This window comes from Gracilinanus agilis, chromosome 4, assembly GCF_016433145.1.
Source record: "Gracilinanus agilis isolate LMUSP501 chromosome 4, AgileGrace, whole genome shotgun sequence".
Lineage (NCBI taxonomy): Eukaryota > Metazoa > Chordata > Mammalia > Didelphimorphia > Didelphidae > Gracilinanus > Gracilinanus agilis.
The window spans coordinates 10,986,462-11,007,622 of NC_058133.1; the positions used below are offsets into that span (position 1 = coordinate 10,986,462).

Consider the following 21,161-nt stretch of genomic DNA (forward strand, 5'->3'; position numbering starts at 1 on the left):
AGAGAGAGAGAGAGAGAGAGAGAGAGAGAGAGAGAGAGAGAGAGAGAGAGAGAGAGAGAGAGAGGGAGGGAGGTGAAAGAGAAACTAAATGAGAAAAATAATTTAAAAGGATAGCATTTTGGCAATGCTTTAAATTTGCCATTTGATCCTCATAGTAACTTTGTGAGTCAGAGCTATTATTATCCCCATTTTGCAAATGAAAAAAACTGAGACTTTAAAAAGTCAAGTGACTTGACCAAGATCACAGCTAGTGACCTTTGAAGCAAATTCAGATTTTCTTGAGTCCGGATCCAAGGCTCTAGCCATGATGCCACCATAGGAAATAAAATTTGGTTTTGAAATAGGTGAGAGGGCAGCTAGGTGGCACAGTGGTTAAAGGGCAAGCCTGGGTTCAAATTTGACCTCAGATACTTCCATGTGACCAAGGGCAAGTCACTTAACCCTGTCTGTCTACCCTTCTGTCTTAGATTTGTTACTGACACAAAAAGTAAGATTTTTTTCTAAAGAAATGGGTGGCTAAGCTAAGGTTGGGGTATCTGCTTTGTGCAGTATATTATGCATTAGTCTACTCCCCACCTGGATTGCTTTGTATTTAATGATATTGTATTTATACCTCTTATAGGTATTCTTCCTTTCTCCCTTTTCTCTTCTCTCTCTCCATAGCATATATACATATTATATAAACTTAGTATATACGTATTAAATGTGGCAATTTCCATATAACAATTTCTGTATTATAACTGGTATCTACTTGCATTTGAACGCAAGCTCCTTGAGGGCAAGGATTGTGTCTTCCTTTGTATTTTCCACCCCAGCTTCTGGCATGGAGCCTGGCACATAAAAGCTAGTGAAATGCTTGTTGATTGCTCAGATCGAGGGATCTCCTGTGTTGTTTGCAGTTCTTAAGATTTAGAGAGGACCCACATAGGGCTACTATGTTTGCTTAGCAAATATATCAAGAGTCACAGAACCATAAATTTAGAGGTCAAGTTCAACTCCTTCATCTTATAGGTATTGGTGCCAGAGAGGTTTCCCTGTAGATAGAGTGCTGGCCTTGAGGTCAGGAAGAGAAGAGTTCAAATTCTACCTTAGATACTTAGCAGGTATGTGACTCTTGGAGAATCATTTAACTTCTGTTTGCTTCAGTTTCCTCATCTGTAAAATGGGGATAATAATAGCAAACTCCCTCCCAGGGTAGTTGTAAGGATCAAACGAGAGGATATTTGTAAAATTATTTGCAAACTTTAAAGAGTTTTATAAATTCTAATGATGATGATGATGGAAATTGAGACTAGCAACTTTTTGAGGCAGGAGGCTGGTGGTTTGGACTCACATGTAATTTTCTTTTCCCTATTTTAGACAGATGGATGGATAGATAGATAGATAGATAGATAGATAGATAGATAGACAGGTAGATAGATAGATAGATAGATAGATAGATAGATAGATAGACAGGTAGATAGATAGATAGATAGATAGATAGATAGATAGATAGATAGATAGATAGATAGACAGACAGGTAGATAGATAGATAGATAGATAAATAGATAGATAGATAGATAGATAGATAGATAGATAGATAGATAGATAGATATGGNTAGATAGATAGATAGATAGATAGATAGATAGATAGATAGATAGATAGATAGATAGATAGAAAGACAGGTAGATAGATAGATAGATAGATAGATAGATAGATAGATAGATAGATAGACAGGTAGATAGATAGATAGATAGATAGATAGATAGATAGATAGATAGATAGATAGATAGATAGATAGATACAGAGAGAGGAGAGAGAGATGGATGGATGGATGGGTGGATGGATGGATGGATGGATGGATGGATGGATGGATGGATGGATCTCTTTTGATTCTCAAAACTACCCTTAAAGGCAGGTGCAAATTTAGATCTAATTTAGAATTCTGTTCCTGTTCTTAGTGTATCTAGACATCAAACTGGACTTTGAGTGCAAGATTAAAATGAGGGGATCTCCCGTACGAGGGCATCCAAATAAATTCAAGACATGAAACTTCCCTTGAGAAGCATTCAGTATGCAAAGCATTCTTGGCCCATCTGGGGGAATTTGAAAGTGATTTTTCATTTACTAGGATGACAACTCAGCTAAACCAAGTGGTCATATTGTATTTGTTTTTAGGTTTGGGTGTTTTTTCTTTTCCTCTAGAGCTAGATCTTCCTTTCTTTCCTAGGCTGGAAGCCCAATAGTCACTCAGGGGCCAGATGCCATTTCAAATGCCCACAGGAGCCTTGACCTTTCCAAAGTGGGCCATTTCAGCCCTCACTGGCAGCCTGGTGGCCTTCCCAATTCCCTGGGGCTTACTTATCATATTAGGGTCAGCCTTACTATCACCCTATCAACTTCAGCCTCACTGGAGCTCAGAATTTCAGAAGTCACTTGATCCACCAGCCTCAACTCCCTCCTGCATGGAGCACTGCTCTATTTTTGAACGGTACAATATTAAAAAAAATAAATAAAAAGCAAACAACAACAAAAAACTAAATATCCTCCATTAGACTGTAAGCTCTCTGAGAACAGAAACCAACTTTTGCCTTCTTGGTATTCCTAGGGCAGTGCCTGGCACATAGTAGGTACTTAATAAACATTCATGGATTTAACGAGAAAAGCATCGATCACAGGAGAGAAAATGTGGTAAGACACTCCCATGCAACTTATTAAATGCCAACTCTGTGCCAGGAACTGTACTAAGCTCTGAGGATGGAATAAACAAAACCAAGGACAGTCCATGTCCTCAAGGAGCTCACAACCTAATGGATCTAAGCCAATCCCTATTCAATCCTGAGAAGGTTTACCTACCCTTGTCATACATTAAACTGTGGCTAGCTTACTATTCAAGAAAGAACAATTCAAGAAAAGACCACAGGCTTAGCTGAAACAATGCCAGAAAGGCTAAAGCCACAAATAAATGGAGGCTGCTTTCAATGAAAACCAAGGTCAGATACTCACAAAAGTTTTTCTTTTTTTCTGTAATATTGGTGGAAGAAAAATTACAAAAATGATGTCAAGGCAATAAATCAAAATGACAGCTACTTGAAAAAGAGATTTCCAAGAATCAATGAGGCTAACATCAAAATGGGGATATTTGGGGGGGCCTCAAATGAAGATGAAAGATGAACATTCAAAGAATAGTTGAACGATGCTGAAGTTGATGCATAGTAGTCCTTAAAGTTACCCAAAGCTGTTTGAGAAGCCAAAAGGCAGCATTCTCAAGAAATTGCCAATGATTCCCTTTAAGTCTGGAGGTTTTATGGTATGAAGTATTTCACCAGAGATTTATTTCTTGAATTCATTTTTGGATTTCTTCCCAGGAAGCCTGGGGACCATCAGGGACCAACCAGCACAAACAAAGCTTACATCAGGAATCTCTACAATGGAAAAGAGATACCTAGGAAAGTGGAGTCCAACCATTCTGGCTTTAGTAAGTAAACTACCCTCAGACTTCATGAAGATGCAGATTACTGTTGAGCTCCCAAGATGGATATTCCACAGGTCAGCCATAACAATTTTTAATTGGAAGTCAGAGATGAAGGATGGATTTTCCTACAGAAATAATTGTGATATAGTGGGTAGAGAACTTGACTTGGAATTGAGAGGATTTGGGTTCCATGCTTCTTGACTTTTGACCCGGGAGTGAGTTACCTTCTGTGTTTAGTTTCCTCATTTTTAAATGAGGTGTTTAGACTATTTGGCCTTGGGAGTTTCTTCCTGTTCTAAATCTATAGTCTTATAATTGAAATGTATTCCTAAAACATTTAAAACATGAGGAAACCATTAGTAGTGTAGGAGTAAAAATGAATAAATATTCTTAGTATTTAAAATATATATAGGATTTTAATAATAATCAAAAAGAGAGGGAAAAGAAAGGATTGTTTCAGTCAAGTAAGCAGAGACTCACGCCTGCAGCACTTTACCAAAAGCTCAAGCTCTCAAAAAAGAGCCCCGCAGTGTGAGTCTCAGCCAAATTTATCTCCCAAGCCTCTGTACGTCAAATGAGGACGTAATTTAAAAGGATGCTGGGAATGTGGCTCAGGTGTGCTAAACTTTTCACCTGTGCAGTACCTAAAACTTACATGGAATTAAATGAGCATAATTTTGTTTAATAAAAAAATAATTTTATGAGGCAGCAATGGACAAAAATTGAACCTGGAGTCAAGGAGACTTCAGTTCATATCTAGCCTTCACTGAATGACCCTTGGCCAGTCAATTACTTTCTCTCTCAACCTCATTTTCCTCATCTGTAAAATAAGATGATAATAATAGCAAGTGCTATTGTTGCATGGAGAAAGTGAGATTATTTGTAAAATGACTTGAAACGTTTAAAGCACTATATAAATGCTATTATTAATTTTTAAAAATATAAAACTACATTCTCCATGAAATTAGTCCATTGTAGGTAAGATTTGAGGCCATAATTGAAATGAACTCCAAAGACAGGATTTCTCCTAGTTTACTGAGTGTAACAACTATTTCTGTTATTGTTCAGTGTAATAATAACTCTTATTCCTATAGTACTTGAAAGTTTATCAAGTGTTCTTTCATGAGGCATGTAGTGCATGTATTATTATATTTATTTTACTATTGAGGAAATTGAGGCTCTGAGAATTTCAGTGACTTGCCCACCATCACACAGCAAAGAGTTTAAGGCAGGATTTAAATTCCAAGTCTCTTCACATCAAAGTCCAATGCTTTATCTACCATGAATGGAGGAAGAGGGGTTAGACTTATGAATTCATTTACAGAAGGAACTCATTTACCAATGAAGACAGACAACTAATACATTATATATCATTTTAGACATGCTTAAGCCACTGAGAGGTTAAGTGACTTGCCTAGGGTCACACAAGTAGTATATGTCAGGGGCAGGTTTTGAATGTAGATTTTCTCAACTCTAAGGCCAGTTCTCTCTACACCACGCTGTCTCTCACAAGTAATTTTTCAAGGAAGAAAACACTCATTGGAGGGATGAGGGCAGATTTCAACAGGGGGTTTGAAGGAAGCTAAGGCTTTGAAGAAGCAGCAATGAGAAGGAGAAGAATCCAGAAATGTGGGAGCACTTTTGCAAAGCATAGAGAGGAAAGACTGGAGAGCTGTGAACAAAGAACCATTAGTAGATTAGCTTAGCTGGGATGGAGAAGGAGCAAACAAGAGTCTAGCAGAGGGAAATAAATGTGTGTAAAGAAGTGGGAACCATATTGTGTAGGGTTTTCAATATTGTATGAGGATTTTGATTTTCTTTAGCCAGCAGTAGGGAGCCATGGGTGATTTTTAAATAGAGGAGAGAAGTGATTGCATCTGTGTTTTAGGAATGTCAAAATGGTAGCTGGGTGGAGGGCAGATTTAAAAAGGGAGAGTCTAGAAGCAGAGAGACCAATCAGGAAGCTATTACAATGTCTGGATGGGATAGAGGCTATGTGAATCTAAAGAAGATGTTAGAGATGTTGGGGATCAAGAAGACATGGCAAGTGATCGGATATGGGAGAGGGAAGGAAGAGTCAGATATGACTCATGTCGGCAAATCATTGGAAGCCTAATGCTACCTTCAAGAGAAATTGGGGAGACTGAAAGACGGAGAGACTTGGCGGGAGGGGAAGTCTGTGAGTCCGTTTAGAACATGCTGAGTTTCATGGCATAGATTGACAATTACATTTCTAATCCCACAATATGAAAATGAATGCCTCTCCTCCCCATCGTGACTCAGCTCTTTACTAGAGTCCCCCAGAACTGGATGAGGGAGTTTCTCCCGGGTAACATATAAGCTAGGCTTTGAAGGATGGGTACGATCCTGACAGATGGAGGAAGGCAGAGTGAGGGTGTGGAGGGAGGAAAGAGAAGAAGGGAAGGTCGTTTCAGGTAGGAGAGAAAGTACAGGAAATTACCAGCTTAGAAAAGCACACATTCCCAAATGATAAGTAGAGAGCTCTAAATCCTTGGGCTTTGGGAACTTCAAAGTCTCACAGACAAAAAAATAATCCCTCTCTTTTTCAGGCCTTTAGAAGCTTGATCCTTTTTGTCATCAGCATCTTTCTCTGGTTTCTCAGAAAAATTATTCTGGCTATTGGTGTTCAGGACTTCCATGCCTCACTCATAGTTTATTTCCCACCTTAACTCCCATCCTTGTGCTAAGGGTTTTCACCACACAGGTGGATATCCTCTCCAACGTCAGGGCTTCTCCATCCTTTGGTCTCCTTGCCTCTCAGGACCTGTTCCTTCTCCCTCCCTCAGACACTGAAGGGAACATCATACAGCCCCTTTTGTTATTGCTCCCCCAGGCTTGTTCTACTTTTGTGGTAAAAAATTTGGAAACTCCTTTATCTAGTCGGAAGGTCCTATCATCCCATCTCTGCCAATGCCTTCCTCCTCCTCCTCCTCAGTTCTAGTCTTCATCCTCACTGCAGTGACCTCCAGGCTTCCCACATCCTCAGGACTTCCCTCTGGCCACCATCCTGGTCCTGGTTCTCTTGCCCCGACAATTCCTACCTCATTGGTCTCCCTAGCTCATCCTTTTTTTGTTTAAGCCACAAAGTTGCCAAAGTGACATTCTTGAAGCAGACAGCAGACTAGTCACTCTGGAGCTTAATAAATAAACTTTAGTGGCTCCTCAATACCTCTGGGATCAATCAGTTTATCAGGCAACATGCATTTCTTAAGCATTTACTATTATTCCAGGCACTGTGCTTAGTGCTGAGGATACAAAGACAGTAAAAAAGGACTCGGGGAGCTCATGTTCTGAAGGAGAAGACAACAATGGACATTGCAATGTCCATACAAAATGGATAGATGACAAGAAAGGGAAAGGCGGCATATCAAGATGGCGGCTTAGGAGCAACAAAAGCCCAAATTGTTCTGACTCTTCTTCCATAGCGACCTTTCACAAGTGCTTCAAAAAGACAGGAATCCAACCTCAACAGCAAGACGGAATCACAGGGCTCTCCTGCTGAACACGACTTGAAAGGTACACAGAGAGTCGATTCCCATGAGATTAGGGGAGACTAGAAGAAAGGAATTTTTGGAGAGGAAAACTCTAGTTGCTGATGGGAACAGGAAAGGCCTCCTGCAAAAGGCAAGATCTGAGCTAAGACTGAAAGAACCCAAGGAAGCTAAGAGGTACAAGTGAAGAGGGAGAATATTTCAGGTATGAAGGGACAAGCGGTCAAAAGGTAGAGAGTCAGAGCAGGGAGTGTCTGGTTTAAGAGAATGCCAAGAGGGGATTGTTGCTGAAAAGTAGGGTGTGTGGAGGTGAGCAAAATGTAAAAAGATTGGAAAGGGGGCGATTAGGTGGCTCAGTAGACAGAGACCAGGCTTAAAGATGAGCAGTCTTGGGTTCAGATCTAGCCTCAGATATGTCCTAGCTGTGTGACCCTGGGCAAGTCATTTAACCTTCATTGCCTAGTCCTTACTACTCTTCTGTCTTGGAATTGGTACTTAGAATTGATTCTAGAATAGAAGGTAAAGATTTTTTTAAAAAAAAAGACAGGAAAGGTTGGAAACAGACAGGATATGAAGAGCCTGAAATGCCAAACATTTGTCCTGGAGTAGTTGGGACCTGCTGGGGCTCTTTAAGCTAGGCGAATGGGCTAGAGGAGTAATGTAGTGAGACCTCAACTTCAGAAAAATCATTTTGGCGACTGTGTAGACTGGATGAAAGTGGGGAGTGCCTTAAAATAGAGAGAACAGTTAGAAATGATCGCAATTGTTTAAGAGAGAGGTGAGGAAGGCCTCCTGCTCGGATGGTGACTGTGTGGATGGAAAGGGAGGTTCAGGAGAGATGTGGTGAAGGTCGAAAAGACAAGATTTGGCAATAGATTGGCTATGTGGGATGAGCGACCAAATATAGACTCTTCTGTTTGGCATTTCAAGCCCTTCACATTCTGGTCTCATCCTACTTTCCCAAGCTTATCACACAGGGTTCCCTTTCGCGCACTCTTTGGTCCACCCCTCATATTCTTATATCTGCCTCTCATCTTCATGAGCTTGGGCCCCATGACTGGAAGGCTCTTCTTCCCTAAAGTATGTGTTAAATGAATGAATGAATGAATGAATGAATGAATGAAGAAAGGAAGTAATGAAGGAATGAAGGAATTTTGAATGTAGGCTCTGCCATTTACTATCAGGGTGATCTTGGGTTTAACATTTCACATATCCAGATCTTAGTTTCCTGATATGCAAAATGTTGGTATTGAAGGACTTCCTGTCCTGTCAGGAAGTTCCCAGGAGAACGCCGAAGGACTCCTTGAATCCTAAATCTAGAGGCAGCTGCGACTCAGTGTCCAAGAGTCCAGGGCCTGGATTTAGGAAGGCTGGAGTTCAAATCTGATCTTAGACACTTCCTAGTTGTGTGACCCTGGGCAAGCTAGCCTCACAAAAGGATTCATGGGAGAAGGAAATGGCAAACCACTCTGGTAGCCTTTCTAGAAAAACCCCAGAGATAGCTTTGGTCCACAGAGTCACAAAGAATCGGCCAATTGAACCACAACCATTGCCACCCTATGGCCTATGGCCTATGGTCCCCAGAAGAGAAACCCCAATCCTTGGTTCCTGAGCTCTCATTTTAAAGTTAGAGAACAACTACCATTATCTTCATTCTTTTGAGTTATTGCTTGATGAAGCCCAAATATATATATATATATATGCTTATATATATATATATATTTAATTTTTTAAAACCCTTAACTTCTGTGTATTGACTCCTAGGTGGAAGAGTGGTAAGGGTGGGCAATGGGGGTCAAGTGACTTGCCCAGGGTCACACAGCTGGGAAGTGGCTGAGGCCGGATTTAAACCTAGGATCTCCTGTCTCTAGGTCTGACCCTCAATCCACTGAGCTACCCAGCTGCCCCGAAGCCCAAATATTTTTAGTGAGTGATAAGGACTCAAGGACATGGAAGTCTAAGCTCTCTTTATCCTAGAGGATAAAGGGATTTACATTGCTTCTCAGTATGATAGAGGAAGGGGGAATATTACCCCCCAAATATTACTGACTCAGTTAGCTTTGTGAGAGTTTTCTTGGTCAAAATACATCCTTGAAAACTCTAATAAGGAACCAAACTGTCATGGAGATTTTTGGAATTAAGCTCTTTACATTAATTTTATTTTTGTCACTCATCTTCCATCTTAGAATCAAACTAAGTATTGGTTCCAAGGCAGAATAGTGGTAAAGGCTAGGCAATGGGGGTGTGACTTGCCTAGGATTACAACGTTAGGAAGTGTCTGAGGTTAAATTTGAACCCAGGACCTCCTGTCTCTGGATCTGGCTCTCAACCCACTAAATCATCTCACTTTCCCCTCCTCAAACACAACTTTTAATCTGGCCTTGAAGCCCCTGCATCTCTTCAAACCCGGAAAAGAGGGATCCCCCAGGGTAACGTTTCCTTTGACAACAGAATAACAGGCTGACTGCTTAGTTGGGCCTTCCATATTCTCTGGATGAAGGTAGCTATTAAAATCAAAAAGCCCAAGCACGCAAATGGAAACCAAAGGCCTACCCCATGAATGAATGTGCGGGAGTGGAGTTATCAAATCAATTTAAAGCTCCTCGGTGGAAATGTCTCTATAATCCGCTGCAAAGAGCCAGGAAGCAGACACTCAGTGGAAGCTATTTATACATAGAGCTTGGCAATTCCTCACCTCCTGGCAGGTGCTATTTTCCCATTAAATGCAAATACAGCAGCTTTTGTGATAGGGGGAAGATGCCATCTGATCTCTCCTAAGGTACATACCTTGGTGGTGTGCTGATTTCTTCTCATCATTTGGTACCTAAAGACCACGCTGGTCTTCCTAGCCCTCGTGAAATCCAACAGCAAGTCGGAATGTTTGGTTTGTGAGATGTCACCCTCCCACATAAACACCCCTTATCGGTTATATATAGGCTCAACATCTGGAACTGGAAGGGTCTTGAGAGGCCATCTAGTCCAATCTCTCATTTTACAGAGAAGGAAACAGAAGCTGACAAAGGATGGGACTTGTCTAAGGTCACACAGGGTGATAGCATTGAATTTGAACCCAGATTCTCTGACCCCCAAAGCCAGTTCTTCTTCCACTGTTCCACACAGCTCATTCTAAAGAAAGTCACAGATGCCCAGAATTGAAGCTCCGGTCTCAGGGAGAGCCCTCCTCTTTTTAGAATGGAGGGAGCCCTTCTCAGATAGACAACTGCCTCTCCCTTTGAAAGGATGCTACCTCCTCTGAGGCAAAAATGCCCATTGGGCTCGCTGGCTTCTTTCTCATTTTCTGGTGAATATTTAAGTGCCCACTTGGGGTCATCATAAACTAAGGCAAATTGAATAGAAAACTCTTTGCCACCATTTGCCCCCAAGTTTTCAATGTCCATGTCTGCACCTTTAAGAAAGCAAACCGATTTTAGAGGAAGCTCTGATGAAGACCGTTAAAAGGTTAATGTCTCCACTGGGAAGTCAATGGTAGCACAGAGTACTCGAGGAGCTGAAATAAAGCTCAGAAAGGGTTCCTTCCCATCCCCTGGGAAGAGCATCCTCTACATGCTCCGAGGAGCCGAGGGAAAACTTGCAAATGGAAAGAGGACACAGAGTGAGTAAAGGCAGGCTGTGGGACCAGCCACAGCGCTCATCCCGACAGCAAAGGTCACTGGGAAGGGGATTATCAGTGGACGTGGCTGGTGGTCTTGATGGAAGGACAACATTTCCCAAGAATGGATCAGGGCTGTTCCCTGCCCTTCCTCTATGGGTCCTCAAAAAGCCCTGGGCCTGTGGAATGGGTCAGTGACATACATCTCCAAAGAGCCTACTAAGAGCCCTTTGCCAGCCTGCCTCCTCTTCAGGCCATTTTTAAGAATACCCAGCAGAGAGCTTTCCCCGGCTCTTTGAGAAATTAGGACAAAATGCTGCAGGAACAGGACAAACTCAGGAACTTAGCCCATCGGGACAACTGCAATGGAGGGGAGTCAGTATTCTGGGAAAGTATAGGGTGGGGGGGGTGCTGCGAGGCAAACACGTGACTTCAGAGTCCTGGGGGGATGGGGCAGTGCCCTGGGATTGAAAATAAGCAAGAAAAGGCTTGTTGCTGGGTGATAGATAATGATGGTCATCATCAAATGGTAGGGAAAGTAGAATTGGTGGGATGCTCTGGTTGGTGCCCAGCCAGAATCGGGGAGGGGGCCATTTGTTTGTTTTTCTTTTCTTTTCTTTTCTTTTTTTTTTAAGCCCTTAACTTCTGTATATTGGTCCTAGGTGGAAGAGTGGTGAAGGTGGGCCATGGGGGTCAAGTGATTTGCCCAAGGCCACACAGCTGGGAAGTGTCTGAGGTCGAATTTGAACCCAGGACCTCCCGTCTCTAGGCCTGGCTCTCCATCCACTGAGCTACCCAGGTGCCCAGAGGGGCCACTTGCCATTTTACTTTGGTGTACGGAAACACCAAGGGACTCCGCAAGAGTTTCGCTAATGAACGCTGCCTCTTCGGCTTTCTTAGCCCACCAGCCGCTGCCCCCCCCTCTCCGCCCCCCCTGATCTTTTTAGCTTCAACACCCGAGAAAGAAAAATTAGGGAGGGGCCAAAGAGAGACGAGCCAAAACAGGGTGGGGAAGGGGCGAGTTTGCTGTCGCTATGAATGGCAAACCCTATTTCAGAGCAAGTTGGCTGAAGGTTTTCTCGCTGCTCTTNCCCTTAACTTCTGTGTATTGACTCCTAGGTGGAAGAGTGGTAAGGGTGGGCAATGGGGGTCAAGTGACTTGCCCAGGGTCACACAGCTGGGAAGTGGCTGAGGCCGGATTTAAACCTAGGATCTCCTGTCTCTAGGTCTGACCCTCAATCCACTGAGCTACCCAGCTGCCCCGAAGCCCAAATATTTTTAGTGAGTGATAAGGACTCAAGGACATGGAAGTCTAAGCTCTCTTTATCCTAGAGGATAAAGGGATTTACATTGCTTCTCAGCATGATAGAGGAAGGGGGAATATTACCCCCCAAATATTACTGACTCAGTTAGCTTTGTGAGAGTTTTCTTGGTCAAAATACATCCTTGAAAACTCTAATAAGGAACCAAACTGTCATGGAGATTTTTGGAATTAAGCTCTTTACATTAATTTTATTTTTGTCACTCATCTTCCATCTTAGAATCAAACTAAGTATTGGTTCCAAGGCAGAATAGTGGTAAAGGCTAGGCAATGGGGGTGTGACTTGCCTAGGATTACAACGTTAGGAAGTGTCTGAGGTTAAATTTGAACCCAGGACCTCCTGTCTCTGGATCTGGCTCTCAACCCACTAAACCATCTCACTTTCCCCTCCTCAAACACAACTTTTAATCTGGCCTTGAAGCCCCTGCATCTCTTCAAACCCGGAAAAGAGGGATCCCCCAGGGTAACGTTTCCTTTGACAACAGAATAACAGGCTGACTGCTTAGTTGGGCCTTCCATATTCTCTGGATGAAGGTAGCTATTAAAATCAAAAAGCCCAAGCACGCAAATGGAAACCAAAGGCCTACCCCATGAATGAAAGTGCGGGAGTGGAGTTATCAAATCAATTTAAAGCTCCTCGGTGGAAATGTCTCTATAATCCGCTGCAAAGAGCCAGGAAGCAGACACTCAGTGGAAGCTATTTATACATAGAGCTTGGCAATTCCTCACCTCCTGGCAGGTGCTATTTTCCCATTAAATGCAAATACAGCAGCTTTTGTGATAGGGGGAAGATGCCATCTGATCTCTCCTAAGGTACATACCTTGGTGGTGTGCTGATTTCTTCTCATCATTTGGTACCTAAAGACCACGCTGGTCTTCCTAGCCCTCGTGAAATCCAACAGCAAGTCGGAATGTTTGGTTTGTGAGATGTCACCCTCCCACATAAACACCCCTTATCGGTTATATATAGGCTCAACATCTGGAACTGGAAGGGTCTTGAGAGGCCATCTAGTCCAAACTCTCATTTTACAGAGAAGGAAACAGAAGCTGACAAAGGATGGGACTTGTCTAAGGTCACACAGGGTGATAGCATTGAATTTGAACCCAGATTCTCTGACCCCCAAAGCCAGTTCTTCTTCCACTGTTCCACACAGCTCATTCTAAAGAAAGTCACAGATGCCCAGAATTGAAGCTCCGGTCTCAGGGAGAGCCCTCCTCTTTTTAGAATGGAGGGAGCCCTTCTCAGATAGACAACTGCCTCTCCCTTTGAAAGGATGCTACCTCCTCTGAGGCAAAAATGCCCATTGGGCTCGCTGGCTTCTTTCTCATTTTCTGGTGAATATTTAAGTGCCCACTTGGGGTCATCATAAACTAAGGCAAATTGAATAGAAAACTCTTTGCCACCATTTGCCCCCAAGTTTTCAATGTCCATGTCTGCACCTTTAAGAAAGCAAACCGATTTTAGAGGAAGCTCTGATGAAGACCGTTAAAAGGTTAATGTCTCCACTGGGAAGTCAATGGTAGCACAGAGTACTCGAGGAGCTGAAATAAAGCTCAGAAAGGGTTCCTTCCCATCCCCTGGGAAGAGCATCCTCTACATGCTCCGAGGAGCCGAGGGAAAACTTGCAAATGGAAAGAGGACACAGAGTGAGTAAAGGCAGGCTGTGGGACCAGCCACAGCGCTCATCCCGACAGCAAAGGTCACTGGGAAGGGGATTATCAGTGGACGTGGCTGGTGGTCTTGATGGAAGGACAACATTTCCCAAGAATGGATCAGGGCTGTTCCCTGCCCTTCCTCTATGGGTCCTCAAAAAGCCCTGGGCCTGTGGAATGGGTCAGTGACATACATCTCCAAAGAGCCTACTAAGAGCCCTTTGCCAGCCTGCCTCCTCTTCAGGCCATTTTTAAGAATACCCAGCAGAGAGCTTTCCCCGGCTCTTTGAGAAATTAGGACAAAATGCTGCAGGAACAGGACAAACTCAGGAACTTAGCCCATCGGGACAACTGCAATGGAGGGGAGTCAGTATTCTGGGAAAGTATAGGGTGGGGGGGGTGCTGCGAGGCAAACACGTGACTTCAGAGTCCTGGGGGGATGGGGCAGTGCCCTGGGATTGAAAATAAGCAAGAAAAGGCTTGTTGCTGGGTGATAGATAATGATGGTCATCATCAAATGGTAGGGAAAGTAGAATTGGTGGGATGCTCTGGTTGGTGCCCAGCCAGAATCGGGGAGGGGGCCATTTGTTTGTTTTTCTTTTCTTTTCTTTTCTTTTTTTTTTAAGCCCTTAACTTCTGTATATTGGTCCTAGGTGGAAGAGTGGTGAAGGTGGGCCATGGGGGTCAAGTGATTTGCCCAAGGCCACACAGCTGGGAAGTGTCTGAGGTCGAATTTGAACCCAGGACCTCCCGTCTCTAGGCCTGGCTCTCCATCCACTGAGCTACCCAGGTGCCCAGAGGGGCCACTTGCCATTTTACTTTGGTGTACGGAAACACCAAGGGACTCCGCAAGAGTTTCGCTAATGAACGCTGCCTCTTCGGCTTTCTTAGCCCACCAGCCGCTGCCCCCCCCTCTCCGCCCCCCCTGATCTTTTTAGCTTCAACACCCGAGAAAGAAAAATTAGGGAGGGGCCAAAGAGAGACGAGCCAAAACAGGGTGGGGAAGGGGCGAGTTTGCTGTCGCTATGAATGGCAAACCCTATTTCAGAGCAAGTTGGCTGAAGGTTTTCTCGCTGCTCTTTCTGCCCCTACCGGAAACCAAGTGAGGAAGACTTTCCAGTCAGTCTGTTGTCCCACATTCATTGGGGTCTTAAACCCCCCCAAGACTACAGCCAACACAGGGGAAGCCCTTGAGGGGAAAACTGAAGCTGTGCTTAAGGAGGCCGACGTGAAGGTCTCAGAGCAAAATGGGGGGCTCAATACCACCCCCATACACATGCCGACACACACAGACACGTGCCATGCGCATACGCCCTCGACCCCCCCATATACACACACACCACACGCAACACTACCCAGCACACATACATGTATCACACATGACACATCACATCCCCATAACCCTACACAGCACACAGCACACACACATGTACCACACATGTCACACACCACACAAGTACACGGCTGCACATGCCTGCCCCCCCCCCGGATTTTCTAGAAGTTTCTTAAAACAGAGACTTGTGGAGCCCGAGCTGGACTTCCGGCTTGGGGGCGCCCGGGGAGGGGTACGGGGGAGACTCACCACAGGCGACGGAGAAAGCGCGATGTTGCCTATGGATGCCTTCAGCTCGTCCACAGTGGCGGCGCTCTTGAGGACGTCTTTAGATTGCAAAGGTTTGATTTTAATATTAAACTTTTTGTGGGACTCTTCTTCCTCTTCCGATTCACTCGAAGAATAAAAGTGCTTTCCTTTGGTAGGTAGACCACAGTTAAAGAGAACCCGAGCCGTGCGGTGGGCAGTGGCGAGAAAATGGGGACATCCACGTCTCGACCTCCCGAAGTTACGGTTGGGATCCCTGGGCGAACCCCAAAGCCCTACCTCACTCTTGGCCCCTCCCATTACTGGTGTTGGGTAGGAGAGAGAGCAGAGAATGGACTGAAAACTGCCCTCTGAGCCCCCGAGACTTGGTCTGAGCCCCACCCCAGACGTGCCCCCGGGCATGAAATCACTTAAGTTCTCATTGGCCCCACTGACTCCCTAAAACAGAGCTGTGGTGGAGGGAGCTTCTTCATCTGGGAATTCCCTCCAAGGCTGAGATCCCGGCCAGCCCACACCCCTGCCCTCGGGATCTCTTCTGGGCCCCTCGCCGTGCCAGGGAGGCAGGAGAGTGGGTTCTAGGCCGTGATGACCCATTATGATCTTCTGCTAGCTGTTTAGCACTTGGTTGGACTGTGCGCCAAGGCCCAGGCGGGCTGCACACTGTGTCCAAAGAGAAAGTGCGCTGGATCATCAGGGAACTAGGCTGGGTGCCGAAGGCTGCCGCGAGCCCAAACTGGGGGAGCTGCTCCTGACAGGCGGAAACAATCCGCTGGGGCTGTTGAGGTCAAAGCCAGGAGACTGGCCCAACCGATTTTCAGCATCCTCCTCTCTGGAAACTCTCTTTTCTACCATTAGAACAAAGCACATGCCTGCTAGTGAAGTGCCAACCTGACTTCTCTGTCTGCTTCTGCTTAACACACCGTCATCAAGCCAAGTGAACAAGCACCTATTATGCACCTACTGTGTGCCAGGCGCCAGACTAAGCATCGGTGCTTTAGGGAAGGCAGGATTAGTTCAGTGACTTGGGACACACCTAGATGCGCTCCCTAAGTTACCCAGAACAGCTTCAAATGGAAGCAAGCAGAAGCAAGGATATAGCCGGGTTCCTCCGGTCTGATGCTGTACCCTTCTTCATCCAGCTCAGGAGAGTTCTGCAAGACACAAACACACACCATGTATAAACCCATCCTTGATATCAATTTCTTCTTTCTACATCGTCTCAGCCAAGGGTATGTGCAAAGATGACCCCATCAAGTCTCCTATCCTAAGCAGAGGGAACCTTTCAGGAGCACCGAGGACTTTTACCATGACAGATAGCACATGGTCAAGTATATAAATAGTGCCGAATTTGTCACAGGGAAAACTTGGGTCCAAATACCTCCTCTGACACTCTTTAGCTGGTGACATTGCACGAATTACTGAAACTCTCCAAGCCTCAGCTTCCTCATTTGTAAAATGGACACAATACCACCTGGAAAACCATCTCCCAGGGTTTTTGTGAGGTCCAAAGAGTTCATCTTACACTTAGCTCAAGCTCCGCCATCTCCAGGAAGCCTTTACTGAACATTCTTGCTATTACTTTCTTCCCCCAAATTAACTTGCTATATATTCCACGTATATTTTGAATAGATCTATGCAAATATATATATATATATACATACATAAATGTGCACCCACCCACATATACTCTATTTTCCTCTAGAATGTAAGCTTCTTGAGGGCAGGGACTGTTTCATTTCTGTTGTTGTTCCCCCAGTACCTAGCATAGTGCCTGACACATAGTTTTTTTTTTTGTTTTTGTTTTTTTTTTTCCCTGGGACTCCATTCTAGGAGTATAGGGCCACAACCAGTAGGCAATGGGTCACACAGTCGCTCAGGGTCACCCAGCTGGAAAGTGTCTGAGCCTGGATTTGAACCTAGGACCTTCCGTCTCTAGGCCTGGCTCTCAATCCACTGAGCTAGCCCAGCTGCCTCCACTTTAGGTTGCAGTTTCTTTAGCAGATGCAGTTTTTACAGGGTGGGGTTGCTAGCCCCACGCCCAACCCTCCTCCTTTTTCATCCGGACCGTCCTTGGCCCAGGAGTGGTAAGGGTACACATAGTAGACACTTTAAAATGTTTGTGGATTGAATGATTGACTCATAGTTCTTCACAGACTTTAAATCACAACGTAAATGACATTATGATCATTAAACTCAATGGCAGGTAAGAAATAACGAGAACACATTGAAGGTTTACAGCAAGCATTCTCTTCTTGACAAATTTACCAGTGGGGAATAAATCACTACCTGTGTGGCTTTGGGGCAAGTCATGTAAACCCACAAATTCCTCATCTGTATGGGGGCTGGACTAGATGAGTTCCCTTCTTGTTCTAGTTTTGTGATGGTGTGATGGATCCAACACTGCAATGTAATGAACATCCCGCCCATTGGAGATCTATCTCTATCTCTATCTCTATCTCTATCTCTATCTCTATCTCTATCTCTATCTCTATCTCCCTCTCTATCTCTCTATCTCTATCTCTATCTCTATCTATATATCTATCTCTATCTCTATCTCTATCTCTATCTCTATCTCTATCTCTATCTATATATCTACCAATATATGACTCTAGCTCTTCGGGACTTAGAGTTGCTTAGAGTACTGAGAGGCTTGACAGCTCACAAGGTCATTCAGTCAGTCAGTGTGGGTCCAAAGTGGGGCTAGTTTAGTGTTATTGGGATCAGCCTTCTCTTGATTTATGGTACGCCACTCCTGCTCAACCTTAGCAAGTACTGATGCCATAAGAGAGTGGTGCCAACTCATATATGGTACAAGAAGAGAGAGAAGAAAGGAGAGATGAGTGGGAGCAGGAAGCATCTGAGAAGGCATCATGGATGGGGAGAGATTCAAACTTGACCTTAAGAGGGGGGAAGTTTGATAGGCAAAGAGCAGGAAAGAGGGGAATCTAAGTTAGGGGACCATCACCTAGGCAATGACATAGTTTGTACCAGGGGCATTATTGGCCTTGTTGGGCACTGGGCAGTGGTGAATGACCCCTGATTGAACTTTCCAAATTTTTATAAAGGGTCTTTGCAATTTGATTCCAACTTCCCCATTTTTTGGAACAGAGGCTTATAGGATTGGAAGGGACCATAGAGGCCAACTAATCCAACACCCCTATTTCATGAGTGAACAAACTGAGGCCCATAGAGATTGATTCACCCTTTGGGGGACTTTGAAAGTTAAGGAGAGGAAGCTGGATTTTGGCCATCATAGCTTTGTAAACCTAGGAAAGCTGTGATGGACTTGAAGGGATTAACCCAGATGCAGTTTCAAGGGAAAAGCTCTCTAAAACTTGGTGACAGACTAGCTGTTACAGAGGAAGAGGCCAAAATGATCCTGAATTTTCTAGCTCAGCAACCTAGGATTTAATTATAAGTGAGTAATCAATGTTTGTTGAGTTGAATTATCACAGTATTGGGCAGAGAATGGAAAGAATGTAGTACCAGGAAGACCCAAGTTCAGATCCTGACTCAGTCATTTCTGAGCTTAAGGGATTCTGGGCAAGTACCTCTCTAGACCTCTGTAAAGTGTGGTTTGAGGAGAGGGTGGCCTTGCCAACTTCTCACATACCTTCCAGTTCTAAATCTCTGATCTGATTTCCCTTTTTGTTCCTACTGTCTCTACCCTACCCTCAAGAGTGTAAGACTCCTTATCCAACATGCCACAGTGGGGGTCCTGTTATTCTGGTACAACTGAGGGCCCATTGAACCTTGCAGTTCTTTGATGACCTGAATCTCTCAGGACAGTGAAGAGTCTGAGCAAATACTCAACAGGTACCTTAACACTATTTGAGTCCTAATTTTTCAGGTGAAGAAATTGAGGCTAAGGGAATTTAAGTGACTTAAGCAAAAAATGAGTTGGTGACAGGATTGGGACTAAAACCCAGGTCTGCTGACTACCAGGGCTTTTTTGGGAAATTCTATAGCATTTAAAAAAAGGAAAGCTGAGAGACAAATTCAGAGGTACAGTACCCAAGATGAGCCCAAAACAAGACACGGCCAGATCCTTTTCATAGTCAAGTTGGAAGCAGTTCTGAACTTGATCAATTTACTCATCTGTCAAGTATTTACGTAACACATAGTGGAAGAGGAAGAAGAGGAGGAAGGAAGGAAGAGGATAGGAAGAATAGAGGGATGAAGGAAGGAGAGAAGAGTATAGGAAGGAGCAGGGAAGGAAAAGAGAGGGTGGGGGAAGAGGGAGAAGGAGGAAGGAGGGGGAGGAAGAAGATTGAAGATTTTTTGACTTTCATTCTTTGCCAATAACCAGCACCACGGTAAAGGGCATGAGAAAGACTATGTGGCTTAATCCTTCACCTGGCAGCTACACATACATTGGCAATCTCCAATTTCCCGCTTTCCCCCAGTTAATTCTGGGCTTTTCAATATTGATGCCATAATTTATTGAGAATAAAACCTCCTCCTTATTGCCTAGAATAATTGGTGTTTAATGCATAATTGGAGCAGAGGAATTCGATGGGACCTGATTAGCATTTGGGACTAAATGCATTTCAGAGGAAAATTATATTTCATCTGGGCTTTTTGCTGGTTGCAAAGAACAGAAGACAACAGGGATTGTTTGGGTTGGAGGGAAGAATCCATGCAGAGTTTGGTGAGTAATTTCAGATGACAGCAACATAGATTTGGTCCTACTTGAAAGGAACTTTGAAGGTTTATCCAGTCCAAAACCCTTAATTTTTACAGAGAAGGAAATGGGCAGAGATAAAGGTGTGACTTGCCGAGGGTCACACAGGAAACTCAGGTCTAGAGCTGGGATCCCAAACCAGGTCCTCTGGCTCTAAGTCCAGTGTTCTCAATATCATTTCTCATTCTAGTTCATATTCTTACTTTGCCTCATTGACATAGTGATAATGAAAGGAATTACAAAGTGAATTCTTGTTGAAATGGAGCCAAGGGGAAGGTGTAGACACCTTGTATACTCCAATCTCACTCTACTGCTATTTTCTCTTGAGTAAAAATGGAACATAAGGTGGGTCCATCATAGAATGAAGGGATTCAATCACTCTGGTCCACAGTAGATACTTAGTCAAAGTTTACTGACTGACTGTCAGCCATAGTCTGAGGGAGGAGGCTTGATGGCAAAAAGTGGCCAATTCCATTGAACAGGTTTGGTACATACTTAATAAATAACATTGACTTTGTAATAATAATAGGAGCTAATTAATATTCCTATAGAGTTTACTATGTGCTAGGTTTTATGTTAAGCACTTTACAAATATTATCTCATTTAATCCTCACTACAGCCCTAGGGGTAGGTAGTATTATTTTCCTTATTTTACAGACAAGAAAGTTGAGGTAGGTTGGACAAGGTCAAGTTGGCCAGGACAAGAGACAATGTGATACCTACAAGCTTAAGAGTAAGAAATGCGGGTTAGAAAGTACTTATTGTCCAAGGGAAATGACCTTTGGAAAGGACTTCTGATCTCTAAGGTCCTTCTGAGCTCTAAGGGTCTCTTTTTCTAAGGACAAAGAACCTCAATAGAGCATCTAATTTGAAGAGAAAAATAAAACATAAATATTGTTCCCCTTATGTTTCAATTAAATTAGCATTTTATTAAGTGACTTTGATGGGTAAGGCCCTTTGCCAGGCACTGGGGGAACACAGAGACATATGGTATATTTCTTACTCTCAAGAAGCCTGGCACTTATAAGACTCTCTAAGGATAAGTGGAGTCTGACTGTGGTAACCACCATGCACCCTACTCCATGCCATGGCAAGAAGAAGCAATGGATTAAGCAAAGCTATACATATCCATCAGGATTCAGTCACCTTCTTTGAGAGGTGAATAGGTAAAAGGTAAAAGGGTAGGATAAAAAGTATTTTCTATCTTCTCTTCCCTCCTTCCCTCCTTTCCTTCTTTCTCTTTCTTTCTTCCATCCTTCTTCCCTCCCTCCCTCCCTCCCTCCCTCCCTCCCTCCCTTCCTTCCTTCCTTCTTTCCTTCCTTCCTT

At 43.9% G+C, this 21,161-nt stretch overlaps 1 protein-coding gene across 1 annotated transcript in view; it reads right to left on the bottom strand.

The window, feature by feature from the left end:
* SGIP1 (SH3GL interacting endocytic adaptor 1) overlaps window positions 1-21,161 on the bottom strand; it is a 169,263-nt gene that overhangs the window by 101,504 nt on the left and 46,598 nt on the right. The window contains exons 6-7 of the mRNA XM_044674763.1: window positions 16,248-16,302; window positions 15,134-15,309 (exon numbers count right to left, since the gene is read on the bottom strand). Coding sequence (XP_044530698.1) covers window positions 15,134-15,309; window positions 16,248-16,302 — 231 coding nt within the window. The remainder of the gene's footprint in view (window positions 1-15,133; window positions 15,310-16,247; window positions 16,303-21,161) is intronic.